The following is a 17,980-nucleotide window of genomic DNA, read 5'->3' on the forward strand; positions in this document are numbered from 1 at the left end:
ATTTAGTAGAGTCATAGATGGTGACTATCCTCCCTGTCCCCAATCTAAACTAATTTGTTTGGAATTTGACAGTGTGAGTCACCTACTCAATTGATGCTGTAGCTCTTCAATCTGTAGATACGTTAAAAGACTTAAAAGATTATTATATTTATCCAGTTTGATTTTAATCAGATCTTACAGCTGACAATAAATGCACTATCTCAGCAGAAATGTACATGTGGTCAATTACATCAAAACAGCAGCAAGTGCAGACACTGTGATGTCATGGGAATGGGACATTGAGACATGACTGAGACAAAAAAAAACTCAAAATCAATGATGCCTGAACATAGGACTGGCAAACTGGAAAAAAGTATCAACGATGTTTGCAGATCATCATAAATGGGTGCAGCTGACCGTTTGATGATTCCAAGGCAATAAAAAATGAATTACGCTCAGACAAATCCGAAGATAAAAGACTGAATTCCTTTGTGTGGCATCACAGAAATATCACACCACAAAAGGAAGCCATTTGACCCAATGAATCCATGCCAGCTCCATGCCAAACAAATTCAGTTTGTTAAACAATTCCCTTTCCTCCCACTGCATTTTATTCCATTCAAGTGTTTAAACAGTTTCCTTTTGAACACCGTGATCCAATCTATCTCTACTATCCCTCCGACGATTCAATCCGGATCCTAAACACTCACTCCATGAAAAGATTCTCCTCATTTTGTGATAGACGCTTTTGTCAATAATCTTCATTCTGTATTTTTTGTGTTTCTGTAAATGTGTTCCCATAAGTATCGCCCTCTAGTGGCTCTAGAGTCCACTTACTAGAACGATGCCTGGATTAGGGGGTATTAGATACAAGGAGAGGTTGGAAAGACTTGGATTGTTTTCTTTAGAATGCCGGATTTTGAGGACCTGCTGTTATATTTACAGACGTATATAAAATGATGAGAGGCATAGGTAGGGTAGACAGTCAGAACAGTATTTTTACACAGAGGGTGGTGAATGCCTGGAATACCCTTCCAGGAGTGGTGGTGGAGGCAGATACGATAGTAGTATTTAAGAGACTTTTGGACAAGCATGTGGATATGCAGGAAATTGAGGGATATGGATTATGAACATGCAGATGAGAGTTGGTCTTGGCATTATGTTCGGCACAGACAATGTGGGCTGATGAGCGTGTGCTGTGCTGTCCTGTTGTATGTTTTATGTTCCATGTTGTACTCTGAGCCACCAGGAGAAGAGATTGCTGGGCAGGTAGAGCAAAAGATTCAATGATGTGCTCAAAACCTCGTTGGTGAAACGCCACACCCCTACAGATTCTAGGGAACTTCTGGCCCATCACTGCTCAGAATGGAGAACCATTCAGGATGGTATTGAGAACCCCAAGGCCATGCATTGTAAATGCAGAGGCTTGGCAGATGCTGTAGAAAGAGCACATTAACTTAGAAAGTCCACACCCACCTACTCTCTAAAAAAGACTAGGTTTCTACATTGGCCTCATAAGGCACCTCAGAATCTACAACACGGAACTTTCACAATGAATGACAGGGCCCTGGGGAGCTTAGTTTAGTTTAGTTAAATAAACCGTGTGGAAACAGACCCTTTGTCCCACGGAGTCCACGCTGACCAGCGATCACCCTTACACTACTTCTCTCTTACACACTAGGGGCAATTTACAAAACTCAATTAACCAACAAATCTACACGTCTTTGGAATGTGGGATGAAACTGGAGCACCCGGAAGAAACACACATGGTTCCAGGGAGAACGTATAAACTCCATACAGACAGCAGCCGTAGTCAGGATTGAATCCAGGTCTCTGAAACTGTAAGGCTGCAACTGCACTGCTGAGCCACCGTGCTACGGAAAGGCAGTGTTGTGGAGCAGAATCATCTATGAATGCAGGTACATAGTTCCCTGAAAGTGGCATTGCAGTTAGATTGGGTGGTCAAGAAAGCTTTCGGTACAATGGGCTTCATCAGTTAGGGTATTGAGTAGAGAAGTTGGGATGTTATGTTACAGATGTACAATACCTTTGTGAAGTTACATTTAGGGAATTACAGTATGTACAGTTTTGGTCACCCTGCTATAAGAAGGACGTCATTAAGCTGGAAAGAGTACATAGAAGATTTATGAGGATATTGCCAGGCCTCGTGGTTCTGAGTTATAGGGAAATTGAACAGGTTAGGACTTTATTCTTTGGAGCGCAGGAGGCTGAGCAGTGATCTTATAGAGGTGTGTAAAATCATGAATGGATTAGATATAGTGAATGCATAGAGTCTTTTACGCAGGGTAGGGTAATCAAGAATGAGAGGACATAGGTTTAAGGTGAGAGGGGAAAGATTTAGTAAGAACCTGTGGGAAATTTGTTACACACAGAGGGTGGTGGACACATGGAATGAACTGCCAGAGTTTGCAATTATGGCAGGTACTATATAACTGCATTTAAAAGACATTTGGACAGGTGCATGGATAGGAACGTTTAGAGCGATATGGGCCAAACGCAGGAAGCATGGCTGGGGCATCTTGGTTGGCATGGACAAGTTGGGCCGATGGACCTGTTTTCATGCTGTATGACTATGTGGCTCTGTTACTCTAAGCTTATGTTCACTTTTTAGATGAAAAGTCATCGAATCTTACAGCATGGAAGCAGGTTCTATGGCTCACAGAGTCCTCAGCAACTCACTCATTTACACTGTGCCTAAAGAAATCCCATTTGATACTCCCTGCACTCCGGTCAATACCCTCCCCATTCTCCTCAGATTCTATCACTTACCAACACCGGATGAAAGTTATAGTTGACAATTAACGTACCAACCTGTATGTCTTTGGGATGTGGGAGACAACCAGAGCATCCAGGCAAAATCAGCCTGGTTACTGGGAGAATGTGCAAACTGCACACAAACAACACCTAAGGTAAGGATTGAACTAGGTCACTGGCTGTGTATGGACTTCCCAGTGGTCATTATGAAATAGCTGTCCTGAATGTGCTTCTTCCCTACAGCCCATCAGGCTATTAAATTGGGTTTCCCATGGAAGACTGAATACCAATAAAATAAATATGGGCATCCTATGTTATCGACCAACAAAATGTGAAAAATCAAGGAATCTGAAGTTATATTAAAGACTGTGTACCATAATTGGTTCCAAAATCTGGTAGCATCAGATTCCACCTACAATACTCAGCAAGACCTGAGATCAAACTAAGATAGATTCATCTGAATATAAAGGTTGGAAAATCTTTTCTGGTTAAGAAAACAACAATTTTTTATTCTAAACTATTTAAGAAATTAACTTGTGCAAACCAGTAAAGCTACTAAATGGTTCAGGATGAAGTCGCTTCAGTCATTTTCCATGATTTTAAGTGAGATGCATTACAAGAGGTATAATTGCTCATTTTTGCAGATAAACCCATTTTCTACAACATTAACAAAACTGCTTGAGGTTACCAGTCTTGCCTATTTCAATAAGCACATCCTAATCAGAATAGAAGAAGCAATTACATGCCAATAAACTGCTGGATTATGCTGCTGTGACATTCATTGTTGAAGACAGCAAAACTCCCATGCAAGATTAAGACATCATTTCTGTATCACGCTATGGGTAACATACTTTACAATGCATGCAATCACCATCAGCTTGTCCCCACCTGAACGAACGGCAGGAATTGTAAAAAATATCTAATTTTTATTTTGCATCTTTAAGAGAATCCAGGACATGATCACTGCCAATGATACATCTTTCTGCATCCTGAGATGAAGGTTTGCTGTATCCTCACAGTGCCTTGTATCTGTCATCATCAAAGACACCCTATTCAACAGCAGACTAAGACACCTCTTTCATCCTCCAAAACTGATCACAGTTTAAAAAGGACTTCTGAGCAGGAAGCTGATAGCAGATAAAGCATCAGGTTGCTTGTCTCGCTCACAAAAAATTCTCAGTGGTTGGAAAGCCAACTGTAAAAGTTAAAGCATTGTAAAACCACCAAAATGAACAATTCATGTTTTTGATTAGTTTCATCTCTATGAATGATTGTCCCATGGGTGTGTATACACAACTGAGTCAGATAAACTAAACTCCAAAATTAGTTTTCTGAAACTCTTGTTCTGTAGTACCCCCATTATACATGGAACATATCATTACAGCACAGGAACAGGCCCTTCGGCCCACAAAGTTTGTGCTGAACATGATACCTAGTTAAACTGATCTAATCTGCCTGTACATGATCCTCATACAACAACAACTCTCCACCACTCACTGTTCGAACCTTTCAGAAAATGAATGGAGGTTTATTAATGCAATTAATATGCAGCAGGATAGATACATGATGGAGCAAGGAACAGAAAGATATTATGATTGTGTTTGATGAAGAGGAATGAGTGAACTTTACATAAAATATAAATACCAGCTGGTACCAGTGCTCATAATAGACAGTCTTTTTACTGTACGTTCTATTTAATCTCAGATATTTATACCGCATATTGTGAATGGGCACATATTAAAAATGCCAGTAATTATTCAATTATCCTTTTAAATTTGCATTGTTTGTTTGTTGGTGACAACATGAAGATGTGTGCTTAGCTCTAGTACAAACGCTTCAGCATAATTTTGAAATTTCATCATTCAAAAAAATGTTGGCAGCCCCTAAACGGTACCCGGACATGGCGTTGAAGGACGAGAAGCTGAAGCAAAGAAGTGGAAGCCAAATAACCGAATGGAAACAAAGTCGATAAGCCAAATAACCGAAAGCGTACAAAGCCGAAAAGCGAACTAACCGAAAGGGCGGGACGCCTAAAAGCCAACTCACTGAAAGGCCGCCATGCCGAAACGCCAACTAACCGAAAGGTCTGGAACAATCGCTGACATGTCCATTATTTAGCTTTTTGGCACAGCCGCCATTCGGTGAGTTGGCTTCTAGGCGACGCTGCCTTTCAGTTAGTTGACGTTTCAGCATGGCAGCCTTTCAGTAAGTTGGCTTTTAGACGTCCCACCCTTTCGCTTAGTTCGCTTTTATGCGTCCCGCCCTTTCAGTTAGCTCGCTTTTTGGGTTTGTACGCTTTCGGTTATTTGTATTTTCGGCTTCATTTACGTTCATTTATTTGGCTTCCACTTCTTTGCTTCAGCTTCTCGTCCTTCAACGCCATGTCCGCACACGCCCTAAACTGCTGGATTTCCACAAATGAAAATAAAGATGATTTAACCTAAACTCAAATATTTACAAGCTGCTAAAATTTTTAATTCAAATACTTTAGTTTGAATATTGGGTGCAGAGAGAAGTTGGACCATCGATTTTTAAATAATTTGACTAACATTATAACATTTAATTATATTAAAAATGGTTTTGCCATGATACCAGTGTCAAAATGAATAACTAGGGCATAGGTCACTTACTGGCAGTATGTCTTATTCTAGTATTAGTAACACACTGCTCGCTGTCCTAAAGATAATCTGCAAATTATTTTTGCAGCTGTATCCAGAGATCCTAAATTCCTCTCATTCCACGTTGTTTGAAATGTAGAAGCATCTGCAATGGGTTTAAAATAACCAAACAGCCACCAAAAATAACCATGGTCAGCAGGTTCACTCTCTTAGACCCTCTGTGTAAATGTATTGTTGGAATTAGCTTGAATGACATTTCCAGTGTCTTGACGGAAGGATACACAGCAAAATTTAGTACTGAACCACATTGACCAGTCTCTACTCCTCAAGCATTAGTGATTTAGCTGATGAATGTAGTTATGTGATATTTGCTTTAATGTCTCTTGCACAACCAAAGGTTAACGTTTCACTTTTTATTATTCAGTGACTGCAGTGAGCGTACATGCTTGGCATTAAACCTTGAAACAAGAGCTCTGAAGTGCCTTAGAAAATTCAACCAGAACTCATTGTCAATGTTTATATATAGATATTGGCCAGAAGATGCTACAAAACTGTTTGGAACAATATAATTCAGACTCGCTAAAATTACATCAGATTCAACTACTGTAATTTTGAATAGCAACATCCAACCAATACTCTTGGCCACAATCCAATTAATCAGTCCAGTGCTCTAGGCTGCTTCCTGTCGAATCATAAATGTATAAGTTTGTAGCTTTCCGCATAAAGGAAATTTTAGTAAAAAACATAGAATCAAATATCTTCTTTATGCAGTTCTTCTTTATGTGAATTTAAATAAGCGGTAACTCTGCTGGATTAATCAACATTATTTCAGTTAAATGTAAAGTAATATTTTGATAGACTACATTTTTACAGCCCAAGAATATTTATGTTGGTCTCAATCTTTCAAACTATTGGTATGTGAAAAAGAACCATGTCAATAAATGGTCTCTCAAGTAACGTTTCTGTTCTGGCAGCTTACAATGAATATATAGGGCTGATTTAACAACAGCTGAGAATAATTTAACATTGAAATACAGAAGGAATCGTACATTTTGTGGTTCTAAACCATACCCTGTGCAGGTAACAGCCTGAATCATTTACACTGAAGAATTGGAATATAACCAGAAAGGAAGAACATTTGATTGTCAGCTGGAGGATCTGGTTGTAAGTTTTGTTACTTAAGTCTTGGAGAATGTGCAATTCTAAATGGATGGCCTGGGGGGTGGGTGTTTGATATTAAATGGATATTGCTGTATCTTGTTTTACTGCTCCATGTTGCTATGTTATGCTTTTGGAAGCAGCTCCAAACACGAAAAAAGTGTGAGTTCTTACCAGTCTATAGATTTGTATCAAAGTATGTAAAAGAAACCTTTGAACCACGGAAAGTTAATTGATTCTTGAATGACTGAGGAATGGAACAAGTGAACTATTTATCCAATAACTAGTTATCTAAATTATATCTAACATTTTGCGGGTTTGTACAAGAAAGCTGGTACCATGCCATGCAGTATTCTATCACTTACATAATATGTATAAAATCAAAAGCACTTCAATCATTACTTTGATGACTCATATGACCTTTTATTTCTCACCAAAGTGCTTCACGATTTAATTCTGAGCTAATTTCATTTATCACATATGGCATGCAAATTAAGTGCAGGAATAGGTTACTCAGCCCCTCTAGCTTGCTCTACCATTCAATAAAATCATGGCTAATCTGATGTTAATTTCAACTCCACATTCCTGACAGCCATGATATTCTCTAACCGTCTTGCTTATCAAGAGTCCATCTACCATCATCTTAAAAATACCCAAAGACTGCCTTAATAAAGACTTACAGCCTTGAAAGAAAAAAACAATTCACCTTACCTCTGCCTTAAATAAGTGTCCCTTATTTTTAAACAGGAACTCCCAGTTCTATGTTACCTAGCAAGAGAAAACATCCACTCCACATCCATCCTGCCAAGACTGCTTAGATTCTTATATTTTAATCAAATCTCCCCTCATTCTTCTAAACTCCAGTGAATACAAACATAGCCTGTTCAATCTGTCTTCATAAGGCAGCCCATCTGTTCCAGGTATTTGTTTGGTAAACTTTCTCTGAATTGCTTCCAATGCATTAACATATCCCTAAAGCAAGGAGACCATTATGTAAAACACTCTGGTTGTGGGTTCGTCTGAAGCCCAGGCCATTGGAATATGGCCACCTTATTTAAAAAATATATATAATACCCTTCGCGGTAACCACTGTTATTCTGTCAACTTCTTGATGATTTACCCAACCAGTATATGTTTTTGTAATTCATGCACAAGGACACCCAGATCCCTTTGCATCTCAATGTTCTGCAATCTGCCGTGTTTTGATAACATGTTTCTTTTGACTTTTCCTGCTGAGATGGGCAATTTTACATTTTTCCACACCATTCTCCATTTGCAACATTCTTGTTCACTCACTTAACCTTCCTAATGTGACATTATGACCTTCTCATAATTTACTTTTCTACCTATCTTCATGCCATCAGTTAATTTCACAGCTATAACATCATTACCTCATCCAAGTCATTTCATTCACTGAGAAATGGTTTAACTTTCTATGTACATTATTATGTCCATCAATTTCCAGTGATATGCATTGTGTTAAATGATGCCTGGATGAGTGCAACTGCAAAGGCACTCGAGAAACCTAACACCACACAGTACTTAGCAGCCCACTTGATCGGCATCCCATCCACAACCAAGCGATCATTCCATCACCGATGAACAGGTTAAGCAGTATTAATCATTTGCAGACAACTGCAACAAATTGAGTTTACAGCAAGCTTCTGAAGCCATGACCTTTACCAGCTAGGACAAGAGAATCAAAGGCAAAGGGACACTACCATCTGGAATGCTACCACCTCCAAGCCACATACCTTCAACCTTAATAGATTTGTGGGTGTCCCCACCCTTCAAGGACTGCAGAAGTTCAAGAGGCAGCTCACCACCATCTTCTCAAGGGCAACTAGGGATGGGCAATTAAATGCTGGCTCAGCTTGTGATGCCCAGATCCCTCAAATGAATAAAGATATATACTATTCATTAATATAAGAGGGTTTTTTTTTAAGTTTCTTGAAGCTTTTCCCCCAACTAGATTATGTTTGTTTTTTTATTCAGTATCTTTCTCTCAGGAGTATGATTTAAATAGCTGTTAGAGTGAAATATGGAACAATATATTGGACAATGCTGGAAAAAATGTTGAGTACATATACACTTCCCATAGCTCAGTATTATTAGGCCCATGGGAAAGGTGTAGCTTCCAACATTCTTTAGTAAACCATGTACTGTTGTAAAGATTAGAAACTCGGAAGTCTGGAGCTGTTTTAACTCACACCATCTGAGCGACAATGGGGAATCCTGGAGTTAAAGGGATGCCAGCAATCTTCCCCTTTGACTTACATTCTTCTCATGTTTCAGAGCTAATGATTAGGACACAGATGTATATGTGACCCCACCACTCGCCACACTTCCCGTCTCCCCCCATGTCTGCCTTCCACAAAGACCGCTCCCTCCGCAACTCCCTCGTTAATTCTTCCCTTCCCTCCCGCACCACCCCCTCCCCAGGCACTTTCCGTTGCAACCGCAAGAAATGCAACACCTGTCCCTTCACCTCCCCCCTCGACTCCATTCAAGGACCCAAGCAATCGTTCCAGGTGCGACAAAGGTTCACCTGTATCTCCTCCAACCTCATCTACTGCATCCGCTGCTCTAGATGTCAGCTGATTTACATCGGGGAGACTAAGCGTAGGTTGGGCGATCGTTTCGCTGAACACCTCCGCTCAGTCCGCAATAACCTACCTGAACTCCCGGTGGCTCAGCACTTCAACTCCCCCTCCCATTCCCAATCCGACCTCTCTGTCCTGGGTCTCCTCCATTGCCAGAGTGAGCAACAGCGGAAATTGGAGGAACAGCACCTCATATTCCGTCTGGGGACCTTGCGTCCGGATGGCATTAACATTGAATTCTCCCAATTTTGCTAGCCCTTGCTGTCTCCTCCCCTTCCTTAACCCTCTAGCTGTCTCCTCCCATCCGCCCGCCCTCGGGCTCCTCCTCCTCCTCCCCTTTTCCTTCCTTCTTCCCCCCCCCCACCCCCCATCAATCTGAAGAAGGGTTTTGGCCCGAAACGTCGCCTATTTCCTTCGCTCCATAGATGCTGCTGCACCCGCTGAGTTTCCCCAGCAATTTTGTGTACCTTGTATATGTAATGGTGTTCTTTTTCAGATCCTGGCTGCCTTGACCACAATTAACTTAGCAATTCACATTGCAGGCCTAAAGAGAGCAGTGACTCATTGACTATCAGGGCAAACACGGCATCAACTGGAAGATTATCAGCAAGTTCCATTTATAAGGTTTCTTTGAGCACATGGAAGAGGAAGAGTATTGTTCTAGGCCTCAGAAGCAAGCGTTTGCCTTCGCTTCACTCATATTTCATTTCCAATCAATTCCTCCCATGTCGTGACCAGCTCCTGCTTGTCCGATGGGCTACTTCCCTAATCTCTTGCTGTCACATTCCCATTCCCACTCCAAAATATTCCATTTGCCTTACTGCTTTAAATTGTATTTTTGTTTAGACCTGTGGTTTTATGAAAAGCTCTTTGGGTTGCATTCAATTGTATGAAAAGTGCTATACAAATAAAGTTATTAAAGTTATTGTTCCCATCTGTTTCCCATTAATTTATATATTTATGCAGGTCACAAAAAGCACTAAAGATGACATGATAATGCCATTAATATCACCCATGTTACTGTATGCCTTTGGGGCTCAGTTTCACCCATCCCCTGTACAAGCAATGATCAGCTCTTCACATTGCCAGACATATATCCAGATACATAGACAGCAATAGGAAGCTACAAGATTATATACTAAGCAACTTTGAAATTCATTTTATAATAAAGCTCAAACTTACAGGGATAATTTCAGAAAAGCTAGAAAGCTCATTGCACCATTCACACCAGGTTAAATGGAAAAAAGATAATATAAAGATAAACATTTGTTATGTTCATTACAGCCATGGGGTCATTTAAGCAGTAAATGTGATTTTATAAGGAAAACATTTTAGATATGAGGAAAGGACATGCGGAGGGAATGATATTCTTTTGAGAAGCCAGATGTAATATTCTTTTAAGACTTCCTTCTGAATTGTATGATTCTAACATTGTAAAGAAAGGGGAATAATTAGATTCAGATAGGATTTTGTTGTATCCAATAAGTCATTCCATGTATGGTATGAAAGTAATTAATTGGCAGAAGTTTCTTATGAACTTACTCGGTTCCACTCAAATGTTTCTAAATTATCAATCAACGTCCATTGAGAATCCTAAATTCCACATGAAAGTGATCTGTCTGTTGTTAATTAAGGAAATCGAAGATAGCTTTAGATGTTGAGTGATATGCTTGGCAAATAGAATATTTTGGAAAACAGTAATAACCGCACAAGAAAGGAGAAGCAAGGTACAATATGAAAGCAATATAGCAAGAAATTGAACAAAAGTTCTTAAGAGTTCCTACAGCCATATAAAATGGAAGACAGCAATATAAATAACGTTAGTCTTATAATGATATTGGGGGCTGATCAAGCTGGAAGCCTGACTGGTGATGCCATCCCATGAGGGAGCACCATCCGCAACTGAAGACCAGGCCACAGTGGTGGAACCTGTTGCCCTTCACAGTCCTGACAGGTTTTGACAGCTCGCTGTGTGGGTGCAGATGACACCTGAGACCTGCGTTCATTTTAACCTCCTGCACTGGCTGTGTGAAATTTGCACATTACCCATTCTTTCCCATATAATCTAGCCTCAGAACTTAAAGAAGCAGAATGCTCCAAAAACTCCAGTGCTTTCAAACTAAACCAAAATAAAACAAAATAGCCAAGAAATACTATAGAGTGCACATCCTAGTTTGGATCCTTCCTACCGACTCTGAAATACTCCCTTAGTTCTGAGTATTTTGTATATTTTACAGTTAAATTCTTCTTTTCTCATTCGCTATCTAGTGACTTTGTAAATAAATATCCCCACTTGCTTCTAGTCTTCGTTACTTTCAGAAAGAAAAATCTGATTGTAAAAATGTTGAAATCTTTCAAAGCAAAAGAAAATAGGCAATCATGTTTTTTGTAAATGAACTGTCCTGATTGATAATTGCACTCAGATTTTTTGTACAAGCATAACAATTTCTGCTTTTACCTTTTCCCTGAGATTTATATCTTCGGTTTCTCGGAGATACGTAACCAGCTGAACACCTTTTTGTAGCTTCCATACTTTTCCTGCCAGGCAAAGGTTCGGAGGACACAGTATCGCCAGCTGGCAGGCATGATCTCGAGTCATCGGGAACTGTTTGCTTGGTGCAAAGATCTGAAGACATCGACTCAATTTGAGCATCAAACTTAGCCATGGATTGGCATGGTGCCTTAACTGAAGTGGAACATGGAATGGGATGCGCTGATAATTTGGCCTTGAGTGCAGTTTTGCACGATGGTGCAGCAGTAGATCGGGTGGAATCCTTGCGCTGGACTGTGCTTTTTGTATCACGGTTGGATTTGTGGTTGGCCTGATCTCTCCTGTCCTCTGTGGAAGCTTCTGCTGCTTGAATGCTGAACCCAAAGTTCAAAGGATTTTGCAGAGCTTCTATATAAGATTCACGATAGCGGCATTTTATCCCTTGTTCTTCAAAGTCTCTGTTTGACCTGCTTAAGCATGGTGTGCAAGGTTCTGATGCAAACCTAATTGTCCCTCCACATGCCCATGTGCCGTTGACTGGAACCACAGAAGATTCACCTTTCTTCAGTGGAAGCTGTGCAGTCCTGTTATCAGAGCATTTATCTTTAGAAAACATCATTAAATCCACATAATCTCCTTCAACATTTTCATTGGAGATTTCAAATTGATTTGGTGAGATTATTCCCGATTTCATGGATAGGTGACTTAAACATTTTGCACCTTCCTTTTGGCCCAAGTTAGTCAAAGGATTTTTGATTTTATTATCTGAATCTAGCTCAGAAGATCCAACCGAATGAGCCATCTCCATTCCTGTCTGCAAAGTCATCCTAGCGGAACCACAGTTGTTTCCCGTTTCCTGAACAGAAGATGTTTCGTGCCCAGATGATGGTGCTGCTTTGGTCTTATTTACAAATTCAGGGTTTACTATTTTAGACCAAAGCTCTTTTACAACTCCATTATCAGTGGCAAGTAGGCAAGTTTGCAATGGTGTTCCTGAACGTTCACTGTTTATTGTTTCCAGCCATTCTGTGGTAAAAATATTAGTGTAGGATACTTCTGGTATTAACTTCTCTTCCACGCTGCGGAAGTCCCTGCCCAAGCATTTCAACACAATCCGTGCAGACTGCTTCCCAACGGGTACAATTTGGAGGTAGAAATCACCTGGGCGCAGAAGAAAGATGTTGAATGATGACAACTGCACCACTAACTTCTCGTGGAGGCACAAAGGCCAGCCTTCGTGACGGAACAGGAGGCTTGAATATTCGGCCTGAGAAAGAAAAACATTGAACACTCATTAATAGAAAACTCACTGCAGCCAAATTGCTATAAACAAACAACTTGGGTAGCCACGGAACTACTTAAGCAGATTAGTTCTCAGTATGGAGATGGTTATTAAATCCACATTCCCATGGACAGCCAAGTATCCTTTTTTTCCCCCGTTCCCTCCATTTGTGATCCTAACCTGTAAAGTTCTATAGCACCAAATTACACCAAATGCACTGACATTGCTGTATCATATCATTTGATCAAGTTGTATTATATTGAGTCTTTGGATGTTTTAATGCACTTAATCTCAGTCGTCAGCAGGCTCGGGGTTATCAAATAAGGTGAAAGATGCCATACATGAGCATGCATTCTATAAAAGGTGTTATTTGAAGACATTTTCATGCTCATGGCATTATTACTTTTAGTTTGGAGGTGTAATGGCGAAGAAAGAGGACTGGGGTGCCTGGAGATACAAACTATTTCATTTTTTCACATCACCAACATGCTGTTACCAAATAATGAAAATAAAGTTTTGAGGTATAACCTTTGATCACTAAGTAAAGGCTCATTATACCATGGTGTAATCATCTGTACACTTTCTGTGCCATTTCTACAGACAAACCTAATTATTAGGAATAGGCAATGAGAGGAGGAATTTTACAACTCTTTTTTCGTTCAAAGGCATTTCCTGAACCCAGCAAAACTCTTAAAGAGCTCGACAGGAGAGATGTGAGGAAGGATATTCCCCCTAGTTGAGGAATCTAGAACTAGGGTGAAGCCTCAGAATAAGGGTAGACCATTTTGGACTGAGATAAGGAGAACGTTTTTCACTAAGAGCGTGATGAATCTTTGGATCAATTTGATTTAAATAATAAAAGTATAACCATATATAATATTTAAGAATTATACAATATTATATAATATAGAAATCTATAATATATAATGTATAAATACATAATATAAATTTTTAAAAAGCTTATTAAAATGTTTTAAGACATTAAGAAAAATACCCTTTCCTCACATAAAGCTGAGGTGCAAACTGCAAAGTACAGCCAACTCCTCAGTTATACGTATGGTCCTATATCCAACTAAGGGTTGAGTCCAGTGGTGGAGGAGGAGGCTTGATGCACCTGCTCACCTCTGATGTCTGTGCTGTAATGCCTACTGATAATGGTCCATAATAAGCTTTTCTGTAAGAAGAAGAATACTGCCAGGACTCTGGGGGGACCACTGTAGAAAGGTAAAATCTTTAGGCTGAATGTAAATGATTGGGATATTTTAAGCACAAGTTAAGTTGAGTGCAATAGAAATTCTCTGAACATGATAGCCTGTTTGAAAAGATATGATACTGGAAGCCATCCCTCGCCATTCTCCCAGAATGAAATAGCATGGGTAGTAAATTGTATCCATTCCCGGCTGTTCACGAAGGCTATTCTAATTATGCTCTTTGTTAGACACAAAACCATGAATTAGAAGATGAACATTTGACCAGAGTCTGTCTACAAAACACATAAATGGCTTTGATGTAAGATTTTAGTGATTTATAATCAGTTTCCACCTTAGTGAAGTCGGCACATTTATCAAAACTGTTCACATTTTGTGATAAACCCATTTTTTTGCACGTAATAATAACAGGCTATACTAAGTAGCAATGCTTTAATTAAAACATTACTGCATGGAACGAGAGACAATCATCCATTGTGCAAAGTTCTTGCTAAATTTTATGATTTTGCATTTATGATTATACAAATACTTTGAACATAGACAATCTATGGCAGAAACGTTTGGAAAGCAGGTGTGATTACCAGCACAAATTAGAAATAGACACCCTACTATACCCAAAGAGGAAACTCTACCCACTGAATTTGTTGAATTTTTCTCCATATTAATTAGTTGCAGATTTAGACCAGCACAACAGCTTATTAAAATGTCCAAATGCGCTGAACACTATTTTCGTACACATAAAATTGTGCAACCCACGGATATATTGACATAAATGATCTACTTCGTAGCAGAAACTGTACAAAAATGTGGCTTACTTTAGCCTGAAAATATTTATTCAAAAATTTAAAACAATTGAAGTGTAATTTTCAACATTGGCTGGCACAGTGGCGTAATGGTAGAATTGCTGCCTTACAGTGCCAGAGACCTGGCTTCAATTCCGACTTGTCTGTTCGGAATTTTACGTGAGGGAAACCCAAGGCTATGAACAGAATGTATCAACTCCACATAAACTTCACGAGAGATCAGGATTGAATCTGGACCATTGGAACAGTGAGGCAGTAGCACTATCCACTGCATCAATGTGCCACTCTTAATTTTATCTGCTTTAATATTCACGATTATGACACCAAATGATATTTCATAAATATTGTAGTAATATTCTTAAAATAATCATCTGACATGTGGTCTCAGAGGCTAGAGTTTGATTACCGTATAAAATGTCATTTCTATAATAGATACGAATGTCTGAGCGGGTCCATTCACCATATTCTGTCAGAAAAAGCAGGGGGAATGGGACTGACAAGATTCCTGTATATGGAATCAGCAGAAACTTTATGGATTTAATGGTCTGCCAGATTAAATGCTCCAATTCTATTCCATTTTTCATGGAATTGGACCCTAAGATCCCTCTGTACATCAAACTGGTTATGGATCCTGAAGAAAGATGTAAAATGCTGGAGTAACGCAGCAGGACTGGAGGCATCTCTGGAGAGAAGGAATGGGTGATGTTTCAGGTCGAGATCCTTCTTCAGTCATCTCCTACACTGTTATAGATCACTTTTTACATCAATGCTGTTATGGATCTCTCTGTACATCAATGCTGTTAAGATTGATTTTCATTCTAATATGACGTGGACATGGAAATAATAGAATAATCCTCACCTCTAATATTTTAGCATAATACAAGTATCCCATAAAATAAGAATTGATGCTCCTTTAATTTTGTTCAGTTGGATTATATTATTCTAATGACTGCATGATTTTGAAGAGCTCATTCACTATAATTGTCATGAATAGTATAGAAGAGAATAGAATACTATTAATTGTCATTCAAACCTAGGTTTGAACGAAATATCATTTCTACAGGTTTTTTTTTTACATTACAAAACAATCCAAGACCCACACTTAACACAGTTTACATAAACATCCATCACATTGAGTCTCCAACATCTCCTCACTGTGATGGAAGGCAAAGTCTTTATCTCTTCCCTTTGTTCCTTCTCCCGCGGTTCAGCAGTCCAACTGCAGTGTCGAGGCGAACTGGGGCTCCGATGTTAAAGCCCCCGGCGGGCGATGGTAAGTCCTGAGGCCGTTTAAGCCACGCCGGGCGATGTTAGGCCCCGGCTCCATGTCCTTTAAACCCGCTGTTCCAGCGGGAGAAGTCGCCGTTGCGGAGCTCGGAAAAGCGGTCTCCCACCAGGGACCTGCGAGCTCCCGATGTTCCTGTTCACCGGGTCTGCAGCCGGTGCCTCCGAACTCCAAAGTCGGGTCGCAGCCGCACGCCACCACAGCTCTTCCCGCTCCGAAGTTGGCCAGCTCCACGATCTCAGTTCCGCAGGCTCTGCAACTGGAGCCCCCAGGTTAGTCCCGGCCGGAGGTTGCCGCCAGCTCCACGATGTTAGGCCCAACGACATCCGAGACCCGACAGGGAATAGTCGGGTCCCCGCACAGGGAAGAGATTTAAAACGGTTCAGATCTCCTCTGGAATAATTTGCTTGTATTTGTTTTAAGATATGGTGGTAGCCCGTCTATTAAGAAAACTGATCAAGTTTTCAAAGGCAGTGACATAAAATCTTGGGCTGCACGGTCAAAAAAAATCAGTTAAGAGAGTAAAATAACCAACACAGGAAAATGATAAGTAGACTTTTCACTGAAATATAAAAATGGGAAGGCTATTATGGAAAGAGTAAATGTGCCATGGATGACTGACATTATAAGTTAATACAATAAAATGATCTTACAAAATTCAGATAGAATTTGTAACATTGAAACATAGGGCTAGCAACAATTTATATTCTACTCGTTGCAATTTGTCTTAACTCTTTCTCGTGTTAATGAGTTCCAAACTCTTAGCATTCCTATTTCATGATTACATAAACATCAAACTTGATATGACTTGTGAAACACTATGAATAAGATGACTAACTGACAGGAAAGGAAATGACAGAATTTGGAAAGGGCTGATCAGAGTTTGCAAGGAGCCAGTCACAAAGGCAATTCATTAAAACATTAGTAATAGAAGCAGGAGTGGGCCTTTCGATTCAGTGTACTCCATGTTGCAACAACATCACAGCTGGTCTTTTACCTGAGCAGCACTTTACTGCACTAACCTCATGGCCCTTGATTCTATTAATATCCAAATATTTATTAATCTTCATTATGTGACTGTGACTTGGGTCTCCAAATTTAATTTAGGTAGTGAATTCCAGAGTCACCATCCTGTTGGTGAACAGATAATGGCTGACTTTATTTTGAGACCACAATCTCTGACATCGCAGCAAAGGGAAATATCATCTCTGTGTCAGGTACCATAAAACTTTTGTACATTTCAACGAGATCACCTCTCATGTCTCTGCAGGTCTGCTTAATCTCTCTCATATGACAATCGCATGAATTACTATAAATGATTTTGTGGTGTACCCAAAAATTCCCAGAATATTAGTTCCATGAAGAAATATGGAAATGTTTATGGATGTTATTGATATGGACTTCCAGAACGGATTTGGCAAATCCCTTCATGAAAGACTATTTGCTAAAGTTATTAATGATGGTTTCAAGAGTGAATTATTATTCTGGATGTGAAATTGCTTGAGAAACAAAGGAAAGGAGGGATAATGGGCAAGGAATGGAACTGTCAAGATGCAACTAGTAGTGTTGTGTGAGTATGGGTGTTGGGGGTTGGAATTATTCACTGGACCACACAAAAAAGCTTAAAGACATGGGATAGAAGGACAAATATCCCAGTTTGCTGATGACACTAAACTAAACATTATTGCCAGAAATGCAGATGAAATAATACATTACTAAGAAATAATAGTAAATTAGCAATATTGGTTCATAAATTGTGGCAAACGGGTGTAGTAGAT

General features: G+C 39.7%; 1 protein-coding gene across 2 annotated transcripts in view; it reads right to left on the bottom strand.

Moving 5' to 3' along the window:
- kiaa1755 (KIAA1755 ortholog) overlaps positions 1-17,980 on the bottom strand; it is a 124,264-nt gene that overhangs the window by 62,028 nt on the left and 44,256 nt on the right. For both annotated transcript variants that reach the window (XM_033041617.1, XM_033041618.1), the window contains exon 3: positions 11,592-12,891. In XM_033041617.1, the coding sequence (XP_032897508.1) occupies positions 11,592-12,891 (1,300 nt within the window). The remainder of the gene's footprint in view (positions 1-11,591; positions 12,892-17,980) is intronic.

This window comes from Amblyraja radiata, chromosome 23 (assembly GCF_010909765.2).
Source record: "Amblyraja radiata isolate CabotCenter1 chromosome 23, sAmbRad1.1.pri, whole genome shotgun sequence".
NCBI classification, from domain to species: Eukaryota; Metazoa; Chordata; class Chondrichthyes; order Rajiformes; family Rajidae; genus Amblyraja; species Amblyraja radiata.